General features: G+C 45.2%; 1 protein-coding gene across 1 annotated transcript in view; it reads right to left on the reverse strand.

Annotated features, from left to right (window-relative positions):
* Nucleotides 1-250: 250 nt before the first annotated feature.
* CHSY1 (chondroitin sulfate synthase 1) overlaps nt 251-17989 on the reverse strand; it is a gene marked incomplete at both ends in the record, with an annotated part of 71167 nt that continues 53428 nt past the window's right edge. The window contains one exon of the mRNA XM_080351551.1: nt 251-1843. Coding sequence (XP_080207677.1) covers nt 251-1843 — 1593 coding nt within the window. The remainder of the gene's footprint in view (nt 1844-17989) is intronic.

Below are 17989 nucleotides of genomic sequence, written 5' to 3' on the forward strand. Positions count from 1 at the left end.
AACTCTAAACCAAATCTTTTGTTTGAAGGCAAATATTGATCACAGTTTTGTTCGAAATCAAAACCACAACAACGACAACAACAAAAAAACCAACGGCCTTGTTCTTCGCAAAACGAGCGCTTTGTAAGAAAACAACGATGATTTCTAAAATATATCCTGTGTGGTCTTTCAAAAGTGAATTATCAAAAAACATTTTCCCAAAAATAAATTAGATAATTAAAAAAAAAGTCTTTTCCAGCATAGCTGGACATTAGGCTGTCCTCACCGAGCCACTAGTATTGCTGCTTTTCCCAAAACCGGGGTCGTTTTTTTCAAACCATATTTCAGCCAGCTGCTGTGTGGACCCATAAGTTGAAGCTTTGGACCCCAAGCACATTTTGTATTGTTTTGGATCAAGATTAGGGTCACAAAAAACAGGGTGATGCACGTGGACCACTCCAATTTCTTGGCTTCGGAAAGTTTTTAAGCCAGCTTGAATGACTTTGTTAAATAGGTCTACGTCTTCAAGGCCCCAGCCTTGGATGGAGACATCAAAGCCACCGGCTCGAAGAAGATCACCTTTGTAAATACAGGTAATGCCAAAGCCATAGTTCCTCCAGAAACCCGTTTTCTGGGTGAAGGCAAAATGATTGTCACTAGGAACCTTTCCACTATAAACAATCTTTGGATCATACTGGCTAAAAATGATGGGAAAATACACTTGTTGACCCAAAACTGTATTGGCTCTACACCGCTGGAGGAACTCTGTGGTAAACACCAAGTCAACGTCACAGAAGAAAAGTAAAGACTCGTTCTGGAACTGAGAAGATCCGACCTCCAGAGCCAGGGCCCTGGAGAACTCGCCTGACACCGGCAGGACCTGCATGTCAGCCTTGGGATACTTGGAGCGGTAATCTCTCATCAGATCGATCTGCTTCGCTTTGTCAGGGTTGGAGTTGGAATCGAAAAGCAGGACAACCAGCTTGACGTTCTGGTTTGGAATGAGGCACGTCTTTTCAAAATTCCCCATGAACCTCGCGAACATGTCGAACCGTCCTGAGAGAGGAATCAGAATGTTGATCTTCTTGTCTTTGAGTTCCTTCCTCTCTACTTTCGATCGGCTGAGCTGGAAGGGAACGAACATCTTCAGCGAGTTGGAGAGGAATGACAAGGATCCGGAGTCCTGGTTGATTTTGCTGGCCAGCTCCTTGGCGTCCATCTCTTCGTGCTCCAGAAACTGGATCTTGCTGAACGTCTGCTGCAAGTACGCGTGTCTCCTCACGGGGACGGTCATCTTCTTCCCCTTATGCTTTTTGTACAGAAGCAACAAGTCAAGAACGTACTCTGCTCCATACATGGGATTTACTCGGCGATAGCCATACTGGATTTCCTTGAAATCGATGATCCTCCCCCGGGTCTTAGCGTTGGCGTTGATCATTTCCATGACCTGCATAACGATGTCATCCAACGCTTCGCGCTGAGACGAGTCCATTCCTCTGCGAGGCGGCTGCCCGTCGGCACCCGAATACAAATACTTCCCCGTAAGAAACTCCCATTCCAGGATTTCTTCCCGGTGGCGGGGCTGGAACCGCATGAAGGAGGGCGGCATCCCCAGCTGCAGGTCGTCCTTGCGGATTTCGGTGTTGCTGTATTTGCTCATGAGGACGATTTCCCGGTGCAGCTGCACGGTGCGGTGGCGCAGCTCGGCGATCTTGCGGCTCAACATGTAGCTGTGCAGCCTGTACTGGTACGGGGGGTTCTTGTTGGGGTGCAGCGTTATCGCTCGGTGGATTTTGCTGTTCCTCAGGTCTCGGATATAGCCTTTTTTGTTCTGCTCGTAATTTTCATAGAACAGCTGCTGCATCTAGAAGAGAGAACGGAGAAGTCAGTGTCTCGGCAGCGCGGTACTTGTCAAAGTTCGCCCCCGCTGGGAGAAAATTGCTCCCGGCTCACAGGGCCAGGCGGCTTTCTGAATAAGCTGTTCTTGGGTTTAGGCACAGGTTGTAGCAATATCAGCTGCTATTCAAGGAAATTAAGAGGATTATTCCTTGTAAACTGGTGAAAGAAACATCTACCGTGGATTTGGGATTACTACAGCCCATTCTAGACATACCACTGTTGGCCAAACAACTGAGCAGTAAGTAGATTATAAACTCGTTTTTTCACAACACAGCATCACCAGGAAAAAACACCATGAAGTGTTCACTACAAAATTCTTACTATTCATCTGCTTCCCACGAGCTTTCATAATAATAATAAAGAACAATAAAAAAGGTTCCTATATCCATAGTAATTAAGTATGATGATGCTTCTTCCATGACACCCAAATGCAGTTCAGACATTAACAATCCAGCTTGCTGAATGTCTTAGTCAAGATGTCGAATGTGTTACCTCAAGTGCTGCAAGGCAAAGCGACAGTTCCCTCGTCACTTTAAAATGTCAACAGAAAATAAAAAGCACATGAGATTCCCAGCAGCAGTTCCACAAGGCAGGTAATACAACATATATATGTAAGCTAGAATAAAAGCATCCTTTAAGTGGAAATTGCTGTTTCAAAAGAAGAAGATCGGGAGCTAAGATTAGATTCAGAAGCCTTTGGAACTGAAGAAAAGGAACTCAGCTGCAGTAACTGATGGGAAAAACAAAACAAAACAAAAAAACAAGAGCAAAAAACCCCTCAAGGCTCAAGTTATACACCAGCCTAGACAGCGGACAGCTAAAAAGACCAGGAGCTAAATCTATGTCACAACACGAATGTCATCAACCTGCCAGAGGAGCTGATACGACAGATTCATTCCACAGATGATCCCGCCTGCGCTCCTGGCAGCAGAATTCGCAATAGGTAATACAGTCAATAAAGCACGTGTAAAAAGGTATGAAGATTAGCAAAGAGCTAAAATCCAAAAGACAAACAGAAGAGAGAATGACTCAAATATGATGCTTCTACCAGCTGTCCGGACCCAGCAGCAATCCTGTTTTATTAGGCCTTCAGTTGCATTTTTCCCATTATTGTGGACAGCCACTGAATCTGAGGGATAAACGCACACCTGGATTTCATTGCCGCTATCTTAACAAACCAGATGTGCGCACGCTGGAACCTGAAATCCAGCGTATCGCTGCGGACAGCACAGGAGCAAGCTGCCTCTGCTTGGATTTTAATCTGAACAAATGTTATTTATTGCAAAGTTATCTAAATCAAACGAACCTTCTGCCTTCCTGAGAAACGTGTTTTTCCGCTCACCCAAAGACTGTTCTTCATTTGTACCCTATATGGTTTCCTTTACTAATAACACTTCATTTTTTTGTCCACTTTGAACCTCTCTGCTTCTATTAAGGGCTCTAGGAGACCTCAAATCACACCCACTCAGTCCTGCAATCGCAATTTTATTACAATGGAGAGATCACACAGCAAGAACAAGACCCGTCCAACACGACCTGACCCACACGTGTATTTTTACTGATTCCAGTGATCTACCCTCTCTAACACTATATATATGTATATATATATGTATATATGTATATATGTATGTACATGTAAGTATTAAATGTGTATGGTAACAGGCTGGAGATTTCACTGACATTTTAACTACAATTATAGGCACAGCCTTTCTCAAGAGTATTGTGGCACCAGATAAAAATTCTTAAATCATGTCATTAGGCAGCTATTACTTAAAGGAAAACTGACAATAGGACTTAATTTCAAATTTTGTTTTGAATTTATAAGAAAACAAAATCAAGACCATGCAGCCTGAATGCATTTATTCCAAAATCGCCATCTAGGGCATTCTGAATTAGCTAAGAGAAGCAGAAAGGCTTTTAGATTACACAACCAAGTTTTAATAGGATACCGATGGGTAGGAAAATGTTATGAAATTCCCAATGGAAGTAAAGATCTGGACCCCTAGTAAACGGCCTTAAATAAAATTAGCAAGCGTTATTTTAAAGCTCAGGCTCACTGTGCAGGAGTAACCTCTTAGCTAAGCTGGGTAACTTTGGAACTTTTACTACCACTTCTTGTCCCTTCCGAAAACCAGCTCCCTTTGAAAACGGAACCGAAAATAAAACATATCTCAGCCAGACTCCTACTGGTGCTTCAACATAAAGCCATTTACAACAGAAACATCTATTAACGGCCGCTTTGCTGCAGCCAAGAAGGTGACAACTGTCACAAACCCCACGCCCCGGCCAACCCTGCGGTGCCACTAATGAGAAGCACCACAGTAGCCAGGCTTTGCTATAATCCTGTTTTTCAGCAGACTGCCTCGTAAGGCTGCCACTTTCATTGTTTTTCCGACAAAGTCTCCCCCTCTCCTATTCCATCACCCTCTCATCTCCTTATTGAGAGGCACGGGACGTGCCAGCATCCTGTGCCCTGAGCCCCATCCAGGAGCAAGGTGCACCCCACGCTGATAGAAAACACACAGAAAGGGATCGGAAGGGGTTACTCAACTCCCTACAGAGAGTATAATGACTTACAAACTATTTTTGCACAGTAGCATGTAGTGCTATACATGAAGTCCAAGTGGGCAGCAGCCAACTGAGCCGTTTAACCCCTCGCGGGCCGAGGCGCCTGCGGACACTGACCGAGGTGGAGGGGTCTGGGGACTCCCCTTCACGACAAGGAGCCCCACATGGATTGTGTTTTCTCGCCCACATCTACAAAACTCAAAAGAAATGAGCAGGTACCTCCATACAGTTCGACAGCTCCACCAGCATTAATTGGCTTAAATTATGAAGGCGGCGCTAGTCCTGGGCATCGGGTTCCATCACGAACAAGGGTAATGCTGACTATCGCCCATTGCTGCTAACGTAGTTTCTACCTCATTTGCGTCTAAAACACTACATTAAATGTTACCTATTAGCACACATGGGCTTTTGACTCCATACAATGCTGGAAAGCCATAAGGAAGGCAAAAAAATCACAACTGCTTCTTGTGTACAGCATTAACAGGGGGGTGGGAGAAGTGGACAGAGAAAGGAACAGTTGTAATTTATTTGTTCCTCCCGCATAGCAGCCATTAGACACACACGTGGGGAGCGACACAAGCCCAGAACATGCACGTCCCAAACAGACGTTACGTGCAAACCTCCCCATGCCCATTACCAGACTCCTGCAAGCTGAACTCTTGCAAAATCTGCTTTCAGCGAAACAGGTTTCTCTATGATTCTTTTTTTTTTTAAAAAAAGAGCCTTTCACAGATATTAATTTTGCAATGATTATATTCTAAGCATGCTTTATTCTAGTGCAGAGCACTGAGAGCGTAGGGATACAAAGAAGAGCCACTCTTTATTGACCGCTATTTACTCTAGACCTGTTGAAGCCTTAAAAACCCTAATGTTCCCCAAACCATTAGAGACTGAATGTTTAAACTGTGGTACAGCTGTTGTGGGCACCGCTGGCGCGTGTCCAAACGACCAACTGAAAGGAGAGAGTGTTACGTTCTTCGTTTTAAATGAAGAAGTCTTTTGCAGGCCAAAAAAAAGTGTACTGGAGAAAATGGACTTTAAAAATAAGACCAGTTTATGCAGAAACTGGCCTGCAGCCACGGATTAGCCCCCGAGGGCTTTCTCTCACAGCTCCAGATTGTGCTACTGTGGCCCAGAAAACGCAGCCCCACAAGTCTCATGAAAAGCAATTGTGGAGAAGACGCGTTGTATGGCGGGCTTCGAAATGCCCAAGATGTGCTTCAGATGCAAAGTCAAACTAAAGAAAAGCTGGAAAGATGGCTGATGTCACCTCACGTTCCTGTCGGTTGGTCGAAGAGAAATGAAAGATGTTCTGCACCCACATACCAAGTAACTGCATGAAATAATTGTAGCTGCACTAATACAGCTTTGCCACTTTGGAGCGATTAACCCAAAGAGATCACCGGTTTTCTCGCTTCTAAATCACTGATACAGCTAAGCTGAGAACATATTTTGCAAGTACATCTGATGGAAAGGGGCAGTGAGTCTTTGTTTACTGATGATGTGCTCATGGTGGAGGGGGAGACGGTCATGACTTCCCTGGATACAACTCTGTGTATTCAGCGTTCTTATTAACGTTTAGCTTTCCATTTTAAATCCCGATGCTTTACGTGTGATCCCACAGCTAACCCCTGACTGGGCAGAGATCCTATGATGGAGACAAACATGGGGAAGCGATGGATAAACACTGATTTCCAGTGAACTTGGCCACTTGTTCATCCCTGTAACCTCCCCAGTCGCCACTACAGGACATGCTGCAGGAAACCAGACCCGGCGCTGGGAGATCAGACCCCTCTCTCAGCTGAGAAGTGAAGACCTGAGCTCTGGGCGCGATTAAATGATGCGATCCTTAGACCAGTTACTTCTCACACAGATTTCATCATGTACCACCGGTTTGCATTTGCTTTGTTTCATAAATTAGGGAAGGGCAAGAAAATCAGCTGGACATCCCGAACAGCCCGTACTCAGAGTTTCCATAGCAGACTGCTGGAGGAGCAGCAGATCCAGCTGTGAAATACTGCGACCTCTGAGTGCAATAACTCCAGGCACGCTCTGAAGCAAGAAGTTTATTTTATACAACACAATTGCCTCTTCTTATATGATACTAAGTGAAACAGCGTCTGTCTCAAGAGCCTCGCAGTGCCTTCTGCACTGCTCTCCTCTCCAAAGTATTCGAGAAGGGAAGCCAAGTATCTAAAGCGAGTTTCAAGCAGAGTAAACTCAAGGTCATTGAATTCTCAAGGAATCTGTGAATTAGGAGAGTTACTGCTGGAGTTCAACCTTTTGTTAACATTACCAAGTAGCTGCTTAATTAAACAACTGTCCTTCTCCCAACCCTTTCTTGTTTAAGCAAGCAGAAGAGCTTAAAAATTACTTATTCATTTGCAGTTTCTCAAACCAAGTAGCCTTTAAAGTATTCCCAGCTTGGCAACAGAAAGAAGAAAACCTTCAGAAATGAATCTGTCTTCAAAACTTGCATCGTGTACTTCACCTCTGACCTTGAGCTTCACGATCTCATTACACAAAACCTACACGTGGGAGCAATACAAAGCACTTGGGAACTCACTGAGATCCTCCAGCTCTGAAGGAGTGAAGTTTCCTCCTCCTGGCCCTGCATTCTCCTCTTACCCCTGCCTTAGCTTCATGCTCCTGGTCTAAACGAGGACACAGGAACCTGGTCTCGTCATGAAGCAAGGATTCTTTCCTCAGGTCTCCCCTGCTTTGGGTAAGGGGGATAAGTTGGATCAGACCTGCTGCGTAAAGAAAAGAAAGACCAGAGCAATCACACGGCACTCTCAAAAGAGAGAGCTGCTCATTCAGTGAAACATCCTTCCCCTTGGGTGTCTTGGGCACACACCCTGTGACCTCCATAAAGCCCGGAACTGCTTCTCTAAAGATTTATGTTTTTAGAGCTTAAACCAGAATACAACCTGAAAGGATTTCACACCTTAGGAGTAACCAGATAAAACAGAATATGCCATTTTAGGATATTTAGATTTAACTGTGCAAACCTTAGGAGATCTGGATGCAATTGCAGGATTTTCTTCCAAAAGGTTCTGATTTAACAGAAACTAAAACAAATAAAACACCACTATTAAGATATTAACAAATGTTCTACCCTACAACTGTTAAAGAAGCAGAACATCATAGATGTTAATGACTAATTATCATTGCTGCTGCCTGAGAAAGTGTGATCAAAATTTGTTTCTAGCCTAATTTCCAAATTACGAGCCCTGGTGCAAACTGCTGTTCTGCACATGGCTCTCCCCTGCTCAAGTCAGAGCCTTGACCCGAGGGGCAGATGATTCAGCTCTCCGTCTCCAGCAGAGACGCGCTCACTGCCTCTGTCCCACATCCAAACCAACCGGGAACACAGCGACTCGCCGCTGGTTTGTTCCTTTAAAGGCCAGAGTCAGGGATGATGCCAAATTACTTGCCCATCAAATATACTGTCTGAGGATTCCTTTTCCTTGTTGTCAACTCCACGCTTTCAGGCCCCGCAGTACAGGCAGAGCACAAGGAAAACTTGGTTTTCATTATGACTTTCAACAGGCCTATGGAAGAAAGAGCCGCAGCCTTGGAAGTCAGCATCTGCTCTTTCTCATGCAAAGTGTGAGGATTTCAGAGGAGCAGCACATGACCCTTGGAGGGTAGTTTCTTGGAGATGATAAGCAGAAAGCTTCTGACACCCTGGCACATATTTTTTTGGATGCTGGAAAAGGGGGATGCAGTCTCCTCTGAGCAGAGACTAGAGAAGAGAAGACCTCTTCTGGGCCGCTGTGCGATTTTCCACCATGTGTTTTCAAGAGGCAGTAATGTAATCATTTTGAAATACTTTTGTCCATGGAATTCAAAGATTCCTATTTGGGACCTACTTTCCGCTTCCAGTGGTTTTGTAGGAGTTGCGAGCCATGATGGATGATGAGCCTTTTTGGTCCCAAAACACTTGGCAAGGCCACCACAAGCTGCTGCTTGGTGGAGAAGAAACCCTCTGCTCAGAGAAACTTCAGCGGCAGCCCGGGCATCCCCGCCTCATCTCACGCTGGATTTACAAGAACATCTTTTTTTTCTTCCCTGTTGGTGGAAAATAAGAATGAGCCATTCAGCTCCCTACAAACTCCCACAGTACCAGTGCCCGACACAGACGTCACATTTGTCACGCAGGCAGATGGTTTCGCTGCTCCTCTTTCACCAGCCTAAGAGCTCAGTTCGGTTCTTCATCTTCAATCTGTTTTTTCAGCCAGAGCCACCACTTTCTGGAGCTGGTTTGAAGACCATCTACAAGGGTCTGGACTCAATCACGAGTTTGTTTCACACGGGGAGCAGCACAGGGTGACAGCTTCCAGGGTTCACCAAAGCTGCAGAGCATTGTTCTGATGTGTGTGTTTTAAACACATGCACTTCTTTTTCTTATTTTTTGCCAATATGTTTAATAATTGCTTAGAGGAGGGGAGGGAAATAAAGCCACAAACCCTTGTTTTATGTGGAGAAGCCACATGTTTGAGTCAGCCCATGAAGATGCTACAGCTGAGCCCTGGGATAACGCAGCTTCTCCAGGCTGCGATGGCAAAGAGCATCGTGCGGTAACGCCGCAGCAGACAGAATTTCCACAGTGAGATGCCGTGATTGCGAAAGTGTTTCTGTTGTGCTTGTATCATTACCACACAGGACTTAAAGCTGAGCTTAAAGGCAAAATCTGCCCTTTGTCTCATCACTGGAAAACATATGTGCACCATCCAGTGTAGACGTGGCACTGCCAAAACCATACGATGACAAGGTCTGTGACTCAAAGAGTTCTGACATCTAAAATAAGTGCAATACACAGTAGTTTGGTTATAAAAGCTACAGCTCCTTGATGAATGGGGGAACCAGCAGAGGAAGTCTGCCCATTCAGAGGGCTGATGATCTCTCAAGAATTTGAGTTTCATGCCCTGTACATCAAAAGCCCCACAAACTGTGCATTAATAGGTCTAACTACAAAGGTCACCTATTTTTATTACTTGCTTTGCTGAAATACAAGGGATAATATATTTTAAATAAAGCATATTTTCGGAGAAAGTAGCAAATAATGCAAACTGGAGCCTCACCTGAATAGGGTTTGCTGGGTGGGTGCAGATTCAACATCCTGAAAAGTAGCAAAAGGAGGCAAAAGCACAGCTGCACATGCGCAGGTTTGGGACCAGCCCATTCCTCTGCAGTTTCATGTATGCTCTGAGCCCAAAGAAAGCCAACATCTTTCTGTGCAGCCACAGCTTTAATTGTCCTCCTGTCAGTGGAATAACTTTCTCATTATTAAAAAGAGCTGTCAGGCAGACTGGCATTTCCCTCCTCGCCGTGTCCAAGTTAGCCCGTTCGTTCAAATATGGTTAAAGATTTCACATAGCGTTGCTGGCTAACTGTATATGGTCTGAGGTTTTCTGGAACTCTGCTGTCTGGCACAGTTTGGAAAAGTAACAAGCAGTTTCACTCTGCAGTGCTCTGTAACCAAGTGCCTCTTGCATTACACATGGTCTGTCAAACCAAGGGTTTCACCTCCGAGCGGGTGTGTTTAAGCTTTGCTGATGTGCACCATCCATCATCGAGCTTTGGCAAAAAAGAATATTCAGCTGCTGCTTTTGTAATGACCTAAATTAAAGCCGGAGATGCAGATACCGATAAACCCAGTTACGCTGAATGTAAATGCATTAGCCACCATTAGAAATGTAACAGCAAAAAATAAATTAAACGCTGCCTGAAGTATTCCCAAGCTTGGTGAAGGACGTGCTATTCACACAGCACACTGAACTCCCTTAAGAACATTAGCCATGCACACATGAAGAGCTTTTTGGTCCTTTCCTAGGGTTTTCCTTGTTCCTCTGCTCCTGATCTGGAAGACCCTTTGTTCTGCTGGTTGTGAGCAAGCTGCCACAGATGCAGTTCTGGGAGAGCGGACCCGGCTCCAAACCTGTTACCTGCAGCCACTGCTGCTTGGTCCCTCCATCCCCCAAGTCTCTGCTCACACCCACCTACCGCTTTATGTCCTCTTCCTTCCCCCTTGAAGGCTGCAGCCCCTCTGGATTCAGAAACTAGGCAGCTTGGAGGAATTGTTCCATTTTCATTAGGGACCTTCCCTTACCCGAACGACACTTTCCATTCATCTGTGAGACAAGGGGCAGCGGGAGGAGCAGGAAAACATGATCTTCTGGGTGGGTTCGACAGTGGGTCAAAGTCCCATTGCTTCAGGAAACCTTGCGGGTGCTGGATGCTGCTGAGCACAACGGAGCATGGCAGGGAGGGAGGAAAAGTCATTGCTGAGAAAAGCAGAAGCAGCTTCAGCCAACAGATGGAGAAGACTGGTAGAGTTTGCAGCTTCATTCACCAAACAGCGATGCCTTGTCTTCTTACGACACATTTTTAGTTGTTGATTGAGGACATTTCAGGGATTTGACTCATGAATAGCAAATGACTTAGGCTGGGTTTGCCAGAAAGCCTTCTCCTTGCTGCAGGAAGGCAGGGCTGCTTTCAAGTAGCTCCTGAACCAAGACAATTTACAGCCTGACAGCTTAAAGCTGCATTGAAAGGGGTACTCGTTTCCTTGGGGCATTATAAATCGCCGCGGTTCAGACGCAGACGGGCACCGATCCGGGAAGGCAGGGTGCATGGATGGGGACTGTGTTCTTCTGCTGTCCCACAAAGGCACGTCCACGAGGGAGCCAGAGCCCTTCAATGGGGCTTTCAGAGGGACACACAGGACTACTTTCTGCGGCATTTTCCTCAGTGCTCTTCTGAGATACACGTGTCATCTGAGCTGCAGTTTGTTCCCCAGTTCAGTGCGGTTTTGAGCTGGAGCTAAGGGCTCTGACATAGACCCGATGAGCACTTCGATGTGCTCCCAGCCGACAGCAGGCTTTAAACACACTGCTAAGAGCGAGTTTTTGCCAAGAGGCTCAGCTGGTGGCTGCTCCCCATTGCTGACTCAGCCCTGGGGGTAGCACCTTGTGTCAGAAAGCAAAGGTGGGCACTGACACGCTATTTGCATTTTAGAATAGCAGTGCCCTTCAACACAGCTCATCTGGCAGGGCCTGGAGGCACCCGGAGAGCTGCGGGTGGGAGGAAGGCTCTCATAAGGACATCATCTGTCAAGGACATTCTCTACCGCAACAACGTGCTTTAGGATGCTAAATTTGGCATTATCAGTATTTTTCTCTATAGTCTACAGAAAGAGCTATGCATGTACCCCAAGATTCTCATTTCAGGGCTGTTTTTCCCACCACTGTTTGGGGACTTTTTGATGAAGTGCCAGCGGGTCAGCGTGGCCGGTGCTGGATGACGTTCTTCACCAAGCCCTGCCTGGGCTGCCTGTGCCTTGATGCGAATGCCAAAGTCAAATACAATCCATCCACCCACCCAAAACAGATGTTAGAAACCTGTCTCTCTCCAGCAGTCCTCTGAGGTCTGGCCTCCTCTCAAATGCCCAAAGGGATAGTTTTCATTTTTATTTTTAAGGCAATGGTAATACGTTCAAAGGCTTTTTTCTTTTTGGAGAAGGCAAATCTACACCTGGTCCAGAACTGCTTCTATATACACACCAGCGACTAACAGCACTCTATCTCTGAGGGAAGTTTGACCTCTTGGCTGACAAAATAGTTGTTTTCTACCTTCACAGAAATTTTAACAGCTAATTCAGAGGAACACAGGTGACAAATCCAGCCAAATCTATTTAGTGTGCCATCTTACCATTCAGCAAACTGTCAAAAGAGAACTCTTCTTTCCCCTTCTGGTATTGCATCTGCTTCTACAGGCCTTTAAGCAAGAAGAATACAGAGATGATCTCCCGGGTCTCTTGCTCTCCATGGAAACCATTATGGTATTTCCCACAGATAAAACCAGAGAGAAGCAAAGGATGAGCAAAGATGGAGTGAGAGCAGATGGGAGAAAGCACAAGGGCAGACCAGAAGAGGCAAGCTTGCTGATCCACTGGGTTGTCTTGTAGCACTTTTTAAGCAAGATGCTCCTTTCAGGCACTTTATGTCCTAAAAAAACCCCAAAACGTAACAGCAGTCTGTGTTGCGCAAAGATGCAAGATGGAAAGCATTATGCTAACCTTAAAATGTAGCCCAGGGGCCTGGTGCATCACAAACTGTTTAGTATTAGCATTATCCAGAAGAGCACTGAAAAAATGCATTGCAGGATATTGAAGAAATCTATATCCGGATATTAAAGCTAGTATTCAGTAAACTGGTAGGAGTGACTATGGTCAGGCCACAAGCTTAATGAAGTCTAGGAAATAAAGCACCATGACTAATTTGAAGCACGTTAAAAGAAATCACATACAAACTCCACTAAATCCACCAACTCAGAAGGGATACTTCTGTGCCTTACTTAGGACGGGCGAGGAGTCAGACACATGATTTACACAACATGCTGTATTGCTCACCACTTCGATTTTCAACAAAAAGTACAGAATGTTCTAGAGGTCTGGGATTTCACATCTAGGAGATTTCTAAGAAAAAGCTTTTATGGCTGGATTGGCAATGGCACGGCCCAAAGCTGCAGGCTCAGCACACTTGGTGCCTGCCGGACGCTGCCTTCCTGCCACACAAAGCAAGATGAGCATCCAGGTTTTGTGACCTGCCAGCAGAGCCACAGCGTCACCTTAGCATATGTAGCATGCCATTTGCAACCAGTCAAGAAGCAGATCAAAGCAAGTCTTCCTGGCACTGAAAGTGCAGGGTCCCAGGCTCCTCACAGGTTGGGTTTTTTTCTGTAGTGTAGCCCTCCCGTCCACTTTGAATAGGAAAGAAACCGCCTGACTCATTAAATGTCAGCTTCTCGGTTTTGTCAAAGGGCTACAATACACTGGGAAAGTAAAACAACCCCGCGACATCAAAAAATACACATCAAACCCCAACCCTATTCAAAACACCCTTCTCATCTTCATCCTTCAGCTAACTCCCACTCAGCACTAACTGAGACTGGAAACTGTCCTGAAAAGGACATTTCCTGAGCTGCTCTGCCCTGGTTTTGCTCCATGTTCCATAGAAGAGCAACCAAACGTGGTTCACAGGCACGAGAACGTGTGCAGGTACAACAGCGGGTGACTCACTCAAGGTGGCACTTGGAGCTTTACCGGCTACAGGGCATCACACAGCGGTTCTGCACAGACACCATGTGTGATAAATGCCAGCCTGGAAATCTCCTTACAATAAAAGAGATATACTGGAGACTTTAACAGAAGACAGTAAGGGATCATAGCTTACCAGAGTAATTGGAACTACTGCTAATAATATGTGCCTTGAGTGCTGCAAAATGCCAGAAAGTATGGTAAACTGTGTGAACTCACCAAGATGCAGGTTTGTGAGAGATGCACCGATTCATGTCATTGCTGAACAATGTCAAATCCAAACATCAAATCCACTCCACTGGTGAGTGAGCTGCCTCTATGTTAGGTTTCTTTCTTCACTTGCAAGTTACAGAAACCATTACCCTGATATAATGGTCAGGGTTTCAATAGCATGAATCTCTTGGTCATAACCATGAAGAAAAAAATAATAATAATCTGTAAGCCTCAGTGGCAAACAAAATAAGGTATTTTTTTTCCTTTGACCACTAAATAATTATGCTTACATCATGCTAAAATAAAAGTCTAGGTTGTGCTTTCTGCTATTAAAAACAAATTTAAAAAAAAAGAAAGAGATCAAACTGTCCATGTATATGAAATTATAAATCCAAGCCATATATAACGCAGACCAAACTATGTAATCAGGACATAACAAATGGAGTTTAATACTCAGAGGCAACCACAGCTCTGGAAGACTTTTAAAGGAATATGTCAATTTTCCTAGGTACTACATCAGGTTCTTGGCCAGACATTTTTGATTGCACTGTACTAAAAATACAGTCCCGGTTTCAGAAGACAAAAATCTTAGAAAGATGACGAAATGCGAAAGGTAATTGCAATGCACCGCTGAGCTATTTTATTACATTATCTAAAATCTTTAAAGAGCAGATTAGCTCACAGAGCAAACATTCTGGTTTCCCTGATGGTTAAGTCCTGGCATTGACACAGGCAGCAGAAACAAGGGCTCCCGAAGCCAGGGGAGTGGTGCTAGCGAGCTTCTGCAGCAGGTTTGCTCGGCAGAACGGGCAGCGCTTTCCGCCCAAGAACTACAAGGAAGAGCTGCAGCCCCTCTGTAAACGCAGAGGGGGAAGACGCTGGGAGAGGTATGTGATCGCTTGCCAAGCCCTCTCGAGCAAAACTGCAATACTTGAACAGTTATCGGCACTGTGTGGGTCTGACTACAGATGTAAAAATGGGGGGAGACGATGTGAAAAGCTGCCGAGGGGTTTGGAGGAGCCCAGAGAGCGCATTCAGCAGTGGTCAAGAACTGCCTCCCCCTTATCTTCCTTCATTTCATCCTAACCTCTTATCTTCCCAGAAAGAGAGGGCACAGCGTTATTATGATGATGCCGTAAGAACTAAGGTTGGCCAAAGTCGGAGACATTTAACTCTTAAGAAAAGGTAAAAAGCACAAAATCCAGCAACTGTGGCTATAACAGGAGGGACTCCCTACATGTGCAACAAATAACACACTTCAGCGGATGAGATTTGCACTACACAAATCCCTGTTTACCTAGGAAATCCGTATTTACAGTGGCCGCAGTTTTGTTTTCCTTCTGCTCCCTTTGCCGTCCCACCTGTCACAACCAGCAGCGTCAGGATCGCTCCTGCAGCCGCACCAGCATCCACAGCCCTTCTCTTCACCCTCTGCCCAGTTAGTCCAAGAAATGGCTCTAGTTATTCAATAAAAAGCAGGGAGATAGGCATTAGTCTCTGTTTGTTGAGGGGAAGAATGATGATTAAACAAACTCCTGTTTCCTTTGTGCGGTTAGGCTCAAAAATTAAATAACCGCTCCCTTCCTTAAGCACAGGGGAAACCTCCAGGGAAGCTGCATGCAGGTGGATCCAGCATCGCACGGGATGCAGGGAGCAGGAAAACATCTCTCAAGAAAGGAAAATAGAGGAGAAACATCAAGGTCTTTAGTTAAAAGTACAGCGTATCTAGATGTTGCTACCATCTAGCATATGACATTGCGGTTTCTTGCTCTATAAAAGCCAGTTTTAATCCTGAAGGCTGTCTCCAAGCAGCAATTTAAATGTAGGGTTTCAAACATGGTATTATAAAACTGAAGATTAATTTTAGACAAGACTGAACAAATTATATTTTGAACGTTATTTTTCTAAAATGTACAGACTGCCATAAAATATAGTCAGAGAAACTACATCCAGAATACGAGGTGTCAACGGTCAAGCGTATCCTCATTAGAGGGTGGCCAAGTGATATTTATTTAAAGTGTTATGCACTATGAATTAAACATTTATTTTGTATTACCCAGTAAAATATCTGAACCTCATTTTGGCAGCTGTGCAAATTCTACCCCAACTGCATTGACTGACTGTACTTCCTTTGACTTTCACACAGTCTCTCTTCTCGTTTTAAGAAAAACCTAAAAATCAAGAATGCCAAAAATGCAAACATTCATGTGTCAACCCACAGCATGCAAAAGGAGCATGAAAGCAGATCACCCCTCAAGACATCATCTTTATTAAGGTCACAGATGGAATTACAGTGTGATAATTAAAGTCTCTGGAGACCTGGCAGCCTCATCCTGTTAGAGTGACTCTTCCAAAAGATCTGGGAACAACAACTTTCCGCTCCCGGATCAGTGGCTTAAACAGGGACTATACTGAACATAATTCTGGAGATCTGATCATCCCCCTAAGGGAAGAAGGAGCCTCACAGGTTTTGACCAGATTCTTCTGCCCAAGGTGGCTAAAGCCAGAGATGACAGCCTGCAAGAAACTCGTGTCAGCCTGCTGTTAACGTTTACCCAGCCTGAAAAGTGTTGTGGCTTGGTTTTAGCAGGACTGCAAGATTTATTCCGTTTCAAACGCTCTCTGGACCATAAAGCAGAGCAGTGCTGCTGTGTGTCACTGTTTCATTGAACCAGCGATAGAAATATGCCACTTTTTCTACCTCAGAACGGGCCTGGAGGGCAGAATTAGCCTCTGCTACCCGAGGGACCGCGACCGCAGATGACAAGCTTGTCGATACAACAACTCTAACGAGAAACTGAAATAGGAGCTGTTGACACCTACTGCTCTTGGGCAAAGCCAATTCAAAAGGCACGTTTTGACAGACCAACGTGACTTCAGCGCCTGGCACACAAAAGAATTGTCACCACGTGTCCTGCCCATTGCAGGGCCATGTATGATGAAGCAGGAGTAACAGGGTGGGTTGTTCTTAAAAAGCACAAGAATGTGAAAGAGAGGGTTGCAAGCAAGACTGCTGGGATTTGCTTCGTTTTCTTTAATTAAATAGGCATTAGCTTAAGAAGAAAAGGCATTTACAAAGGCCAAGCCACAATTTGAACACTAGGCATGGATGGTTAGTATCTGACAATATGGAAATGGGGTTTCATTATTGATGTAAAAGTGAAATAAGATCCAAGAGCTGGAAACAGTGGCACCACACTGGCAAAGTGGCTAAACTTTTCAATAGTCACCAAAATGGAGAAAGTGGGCAAGATAATACACTACTGCCCAACTACTCAGACTACTCAGATTAAAACCCTTTTGTAGAAAATATATTTTAAATAAAGTTTCCGGGAGCTGTTGTGCAGCCTGTGCGCACAGAGCATCCTGCCTACATAGATGTGACCATTCTCTCTGGACCAGGACCCACAAATTCTCCATTTAGCTCATTACTTTATGCAATTACCTTTATCTAGCTCAGCTTGTTCCTACCATTCAGTCCTGTGTTAATAAACTTTTATATTGGATATTTTGGAGCTTTAGCAGTTGTCCATCAGGATCAGGGAAGATTTGGTGGTGTTAAATTTATTTGTGGCAGCAAAGGAAACTGATAGAGGAGATCAGGGGGGCATGGGTGCTTTCCTCTGAAAAGTTGCTGAGCATCTCACACAGTCCTTTTTTCTAAGAGCTAATGCTGAAGGTCACTGTTTGTCATCAGAGCTGGTGTCAGGAATAATTCCTACCCCAGGACAGATGGGAGGCAAATCCTTCCCCCAGTGTGTTCTCCTACTTCAATGTGGGATATGCCTCTCTTAGGACCACTTAAGCACCTCTCGCCTAATCAATCATCTGTCCATGGAGAAGATCAGGAATTAACCTCCCTCTTGTCTCCCCCGAGCAAAACTGGATTAGGCTGAAATTCCTGAGTTAATGCAGAGATACCTGGGTGAAACTTAACAGCCTGTGATGCACACAAGATCAAATGAGCAAAGTCCAGAGGGGACACGACTTAAGTGCTCTACAAGCTACAACTATAAGCACATGCACCGCCTGCTTTTCCAATTGCTTATATTCTGTGCAGAAAAAGAAGATTTAGAGCCGTGGCTGCAGCTGCAAGCGCGGTGGATCCGTCTCAGCCGCAGCACGGATCTGCCGCCCTCCCCGGCGCGCCGGTGCCAACCACCAGCATCCAGTTTCATAACGAGCAGCGGCCCAACAGCAGCCAGCTCCGGGCACCGCCGTGCGCCG

The sequence above is a fragment of the Nesoenas mayeri genome (genome assembly GCF_963082525.1).
Source record: "Nesoenas mayeri genome assembly, chromosome: 11".
NCBI classification, from domain to species: Eukaryota; Metazoa; Chordata; class Aves; order Columbiformes; family Columbidae; genus Nesoenas; species Nesoenas mayeri.